At 42.4% G+C, this 6511-nt stretch overlaps 1 protein-coding gene across 1 annotated transcript; it reads left to right on the plus strand.

Annotated features, from left to right (window-relative positions):
• Positions 1–2282: 2282 nt before the first annotated feature.
• Positions 2283–4419, plus strand: med10 (mediator complex subunit 10). The gene is made up of 4 exons (XM_029514422.1): positions 2283–2549; positions 2633–2716; positions 3091–3193; positions 3600–4419. The coding sequence occupies exons 1-4, from the start codon at positions 2428–2430 to the stop codon at positions 3693–3695; spliced, it is 405 nt and encodes a 134-aa protein (XP_029370282.1). The 5' UTR covers positions 2283–2427; the 3' UTR covers positions 3696–4419.
• Positions 4420–6511: the final 2092 nt, after the last annotated feature.

The following is a 6511-nucleotide window of genomic DNA, read 5'->3' on the forward strand; positions in this document are numbered from 1 at the left end:
TCCCTGCTTATCCTTGCCGGTCGGCTTGTCCTTGCCGTGCTGGTCCAGCTTCCTCGCCTTGATCTCCGGGGTGCTCAGGATGTTGGTTTCGTTGGCGGTCTGACAGTGTTTGTTGGCGTTATTTTTCTGGCTCCCTTTGGTCCCCTTTAACGAGCCCTGGTGGTGCTTTGGGTCCTCGGTGTCTCGGTCGTGCAGACGGATCAGACCGATCTTCCGCAGTAGGGTGGCCATAATTTTTTTATCGAGCTATCTTTCTCCGCCGATCCCCCCGCCGCACAGGGGCGAGATTCACCCTTTCCGAGTTGGTTCCCGCTCACACAGACGACCTTTATTGGCTGGTGATTGATAACCTTGTCGTACCGCAACCCCCCCCTCCGTTCACTGCGGCCACAGGATGAACACGACCGGGGCGCCTGTGCTGCTTTCTCCTCAGTGCATCATCTCCCCACGGCTCGACCTACAGTCGGCAACAACCACAACAGCCAGTTTAGATGAATGACACAAACAAACAAGCAAACGAAAAATAAATAGTCAAAACAGATCGATGGGATCGGATCATCTCCGACACGGTGGCCGTGACTGCAGTTGTTCGGTGACAGGACGGTGCATTACGCAGGAGCACCGGGGTGATTTTATAATACATGTCCATGTTATCATTACAGCACAGGGATGTGTTTGGGGGATCAGGTGGAGACCACACAGGCTGCCGGACGGGAGAGAACAACACGCACTGCACTACATTATATGATCAGTGGTAATAATAATCCATGAAGGTGACTATAGGACCTCCGGGATACAAGCGATCATAACCTGAAGTACAAGTCGTCATATTGAGCAGAACAGACGCGTCCTCTCTGGTCCACCCAGCGTTAGAGCAGCAGAGCCTTCTTACCTTAGGCGGCTGAAATCCCCGTGTCCGCGTTGTACGTCCCGTGGTGGAAAGGAAAGAAGAAGAAATGGCTCCACCATCCAGCGGAGGCAGAGCCTTTTGCTGTGTGTAAGTGCAGCTGCGACAGCTTCAGCTTTAATGCAACCCAGGACGAGCCAGCCCCCGCTGAAGCCTCCCAGGCACACCGAGCACACCGGCGGAGGCAGCGGCCGACTGGCGCTTCAAAATAAAAGCCCGGGGCTTCAGACGCGTTCAAGGAAAATCCCACCGCTAAAGAGGAGGACATTTTAGGAAGGAATGTAACAAAAATCACCTGGGAAATTCCACTACTGTATTTTCCCTTTGAAGCCCCATAAAACACAATAATGTCTTCAAACGAACCCAGGAAGGGGAACACACAGAGAAAAGGTTAATGTGAATGAAAAACACAATATTACAATCTTTTAACACACACAGACATAAACACATTTATATATATATATATACATATATACACACACACACACTCACGCTTGGTTAAAACACATTTATAAACTGAATCAATGGTTTGACCGGTGAAATGCATCTACAATTGCTAATAAAAACTCTTTTATTCTGAAGGATTCGTGTTAATTACCAAGCGTTTCCTGCTTTATCATGGTGCAAACTGCTTAACTCGGAGTTCTTATGTTTCCCCGGAAGAACCAGAACAGAGACTTGGCAGGTATAAGGTGTCAAAGGAAATTAGTCTCAGTGTTACTGACGTGCTCTTTCACTGTCAGATTCTTGTGTACACCAGCTCTGTCAGTGCGGGAATTTCAGTTTTTATTGAATTCCAGTTCATGGCTGAATGTACTGGAATGTTCAAATATCTTGTTGAATTACCGCTTCAGCCTTAAATGTTAGGATTATTGTGCCTCCCCCCACAAAGAGTTTAATGGTAGTTTAATAACTAACATAGAAAAAAAAACATTACTGCCTTTGCAATAATAATATGAAAACACAACTCTATCGGTAAGATTGCGTAATTTTTTAGAAGTCTTTGAGCAGCAAGCGATTGGCAGGACAATCTGAACTGAACATTAAAACCTGAGCAATGACAGACTGTCTTACACGTGCAACAGTTATTTCAAATATTTGCAGCCACATGAGTGGATTCGGGTTAAACTCTGTTAAACCGAATGTTAAAATATCCCCAACATACATTCTTAATATTTTTTTTATTATATTTATATTATATTAGTAATAATATAACATGAGGTGTAGTAGTTTTGAGTCTCTGCTGAGATCAATTAATTTCACGCTTTTGACAAAGAGGCTTCTCCCCAACACACAGCACGACACTTTGGTGTGCGAAGGATCACAACACGGTAATCGGTCAGCGTTCGTTACCTTGGTAGCGGAGTAATTCCCTCAGCGATTGGCTGTTGCGTTGCCGTAAAGTGTGTCAGCGCTCTGGCTGCGGGACCGTCGGTGGCTAACAGTAAACAGCGACTATTTGACCAACAGAATCGCTAAAACGGTTTGTTGTTTCGTCGTTTTGGTCGCAGTTAATCAACATGGCTGAAAAATTTGATAACCTGGAGGAGAATCTGGAGAAATTCATCGAGAATATTCGACAGCTGGGAATCATCGTCAGCGACTTCCAGCCGAGCAGCCAGGCAGGACTTAACCAGAAGCTGTGAGTCAGGCTTTTGCCTTCGCACGGTGCCAGCCCGTACATAAACACCGTGTTGACTCGCACTCATGTGTTCTTTTTCTCAGAAATTTCATGATATCAGGTCTGCAAGACATCGAGAAGTGCCGCCAGCAGCTGCATGAGATCAACGTACCTCTGGAGGTGTTTGAGTGAGTCCATCAGGTTGTGTAGTTGTGTCTGTCCCCTTGTGTGCTTGTTATCCTCAGCCACTGCTGTGTCACATAAACAGCAAGGCATTCACCTCAGCTTTAAAGACCCATTAAACCCCAGTCACAAATCTGTCAGGTTAGTTTTCCACCCCCCCACCCCCCCCCCATAGTTTTATTTTTTGCATAGAAATATTACAAAAATAACATTTTCAGAATGGGTTTCCTCTATTTGTAGCCAAGTATACTCAATTTAAGTGGCTGATTTCAGATATAATTCAAAATAAAAAGTTTGATAAAACCGGTAACACATGTTATGGGCCATCTTACTATATTTGTCTCATTGCTTCACCATGTATTATGCCATGTGCTTGCAGATACATTGACCAAGGTCGAAACCCTCAGCTGTACACCAAGGAATGTCTGGAGAGAGCCTTGGCCAGGAACGAGCAGGTCAAAGGGAAGATTGATACAATGACGGTAAAACATACTTAAAATTCTTCTCAAAGACAAAACGAGGATAACTGAAGTCTTTAAATATGCCACTAATTAAATGTCATAGCGTAAGCGTAACAAAAATAATCCCTTTCAAGGATTATCTTCATTCCGAAATGAGTCATGTGTTGGAGATAGTGCTTCCTTTGTTACAGTGGACTCATCTATTGATTGATAATTTGTCTTTGGACACAATGCTTAAGTCCTTTAGTAGTTTAGCATGAGTGTGACATTCTGGTGTGTCTAACATGTTTTTTGCATTACATTACGTTTTGTCCGTAATGGAGCTGAACACAAGATAAATTTAGCCGAGATTTTACTAACCAGGCATTAAGTTGAGTATATGAGTAATAATATACATCTGCTGTTATATTTTCTTTTTTTCCTACAGAAATTTAAGAGCCTTCTAATCTCAGAGCTCAGCAAAGTTTTTCCAGAAGAAATGGGCAAGTATAAGGCTATACATGGAGAAGATGCCCCCTCCTAGTGACTCCTGCACATGAACCCCAACCTTTAACCTGCGACAACCCCCCCCTCCCTCAAAATGAATGCCTGGATGGAGTTTGACCAAACTGGATCCTCTGTGGGTGCTCGCAGAGTATGAAACTATTCAGTTATTAGTTTTCATTAATATTGTGATGCAGTTGCTGACCAGTACCCTGAAGGAGATGCTCTTCCCTGACTCTGCCAAATCCCTTCTCTTCTTTTAATTTCTAAACTTCATGTAAAGGAATGCAACCCAACAGCAAGCATACAGGAGAACCAGAAAGGAGAAACAAAAGTTTTTTGTTTTTTTTTTCCCCTGTGCTGGCTTGTTCTGTAGCCAGCAGACCCATTTGTTTTTAATGTCTCCTCTGATGCATGGACACTGAGTTAGCAGTGGACTATTTGTACAGTTTGCAACTGTACAGACAAACATATTACAGCACCTCTCATTCTGTGTGAACAAATCTACACCATCAGTTGCACATACTGTGTATTTATACTAGGCTCTTTTTGTAATGCTTCCTAATCATTGTGCAACATACATTTGTAACACGCAACATTTTGTATCAAGCTCAGGTTTCTAATGGCCATGGTAATTGGATGCAAATGTTATATAATGGTACTACTGTGCCTGATCACTTTACATGGTAAGAAATGAGTCCGCTCTTTATTTGTAACTTGTTTGTACTATAATGTTTATTAATAAATTATCCTTGTTGTAAGGATATTGGATTTTATCTTCTTTGTTACAGTGGAACTTTAATATTTGTGGATAGCATTTTTCTTTGATTAGAAGTTTCAAACCTAAAAACAGAGCACTTTTTGGCTTCCATCTAAAATAAATGATACAATACATAATGGTTGCCTAAGGTGGTTGACACAATGAACTGCTAATACCACAGGTGGGCTTGTATGTACAGGGGAATATTTTCTAAAGATGTAATAATAGTATAAACTGACAGTTTAAAGATGTGAGCCTTTAAATGTTATCCAAATCCCAATTAATATTTTCATGGATGAAGGGTAAAAACCTGCAGTGTGAAATTCAACATTTTGCTAAAAATAATCATATTCTTCAGTGTCTCCCCTTTAGGGAGCTCATGTGCCAACACAACTGCAACTAACTATCATTTCTAAAATAATTTGTATGTAGAATTTGTTTTAAAATCCCAAGGATCTATATTTTAAACATTAAAGATTGAAGTGTGAATAAATGTTGGTTAACGTGCACTCGTGACCTCTGGGGACATGAGCTAGTGCCGGTGGCGGATCATTCAGCTCAAATGTTGTCTCCTGAACGACTTGCACTGTAACCACACACTGACTCAGCCAGTGTGTATCTGCTGACAGTGTCTACAAGACGGGGTTTGGCGCCCTAAAAACAGAACAACGCAGGCCCGCTTGCTGCCTCCTGCTGGGGCTTAACCATAGCGACACACCCTTCTGACCGCGGAGGCAGATCCTCTGGGGCAGAAGGAGAGAAATGAGCCCTGTTATTGGTTTGTGATCTATGCTGCAGGGTAATACAGACAGCCCTCTTCCCTCCCTGTCACTGCTCCCTGAGGCTCTCTGTATGTGTTTCTCATTTAGTCAACTGCGCTTTAGCGAGGATTTGACCTACACCTGAGATTGGGGGAGGAGGAGAATACAGGCCAGATTTCAGAGACAGACAGGTCTGTTTCTTGTCTGCTCTCTCAACCCAGCTCTTCGACATTCTGTATAATTTTGTTAATATAATGTAAAATTCCTCATCTCGTGCCTAAGATGGTTAATGCTTCTTATTCTTAGTTCAGGGAATTGTTTGTGCAATAAACATGATCTAGCTCAGTTTACCACAAAACTGGATGCCATAAGACCAGACTCAAACATGGTGGCAGGTTGATTCAATTAACCAATCAACCTTTTTTTTGCTGAGCACAGAAGCCTAAAGATGTTCTAATGTTAATGCATCAATTTAGTGTAAAAGTGTAATGTTCATTCATGTGTGTCATTTCATACACGTTCATAAAATGAAAGAGAATTAATCTTTGGGTTGTTGTCATGAAACTGGAATTAAATCTATTATGACTGAAGATAAACAAATAATAATAATTGGTTAGTGTGGTTAAAGGAGTGGGAAGCTGGCGTTCAACACCAGGAAACAGTATTTATAGGCAGTGTGGTTAAAATGTGAGCAAGAGAGATTTTAGCAATAAGTGGGCCCTGAGTTTTTAACACTTTCAATTGATTACACAAAGTAACACAAAGTAGAGCCTAATCCAAAAGTGGCCAAGAGACAGCCTCAGTTAATTCAAGTAGACCCAAGGATAATTAGACACAATTCAAAATGCAGCCAACCTGAACAAACCCAAATACAAAGAGGGAACATCCACACTGCCAGCAGCATGATGCGCCAATGATTATAGAGCACAACTGAAAGAGAAATGCAATTTCTTTTTGTTTCTTCTTCATAAATCACAATGTCAAACTTGCCTTAAAAGAAAAGGAAAAAATTTCCCCCTCCAGCCACAATTAAGTTCCTTAAAGTATTTGGCATGCTGACATGCAGACCAGAGAACTGCAGCAATACAGCCTTATCCACTTGACCTGTGTTAAGTAGTTTGGACTGACCAAGGTCTGTAGAGGTTAATCGGCATCTAATAAATGAGTGGACCTGTGACAGCTGTTACCGTTTTACCTCATAAGTGTCCACACAGCCCCAAGTGCCCAAACAGCATAGCAACCTGTGACGCCAGCACAGCAAGCTGCTTGTATCAGACATAGTGCTCACCTCACTCTGCATCACCAGTCTTCTGTGAGGAGGCAAGCAGCCCTGTT

This window comes from Echeneis naucrates, chromosome 11 (genome assembly GCF_900963305.1).
Source record: "Echeneis naucrates chromosome 11, fEcheNa1.1, whole genome shotgun sequence".
Classification (NCBI taxonomy): Eukaryota; Metazoa; Chordata; class Actinopteri; order Carangiformes; family Echeneidae; genus Echeneis; species Echeneis naucrates.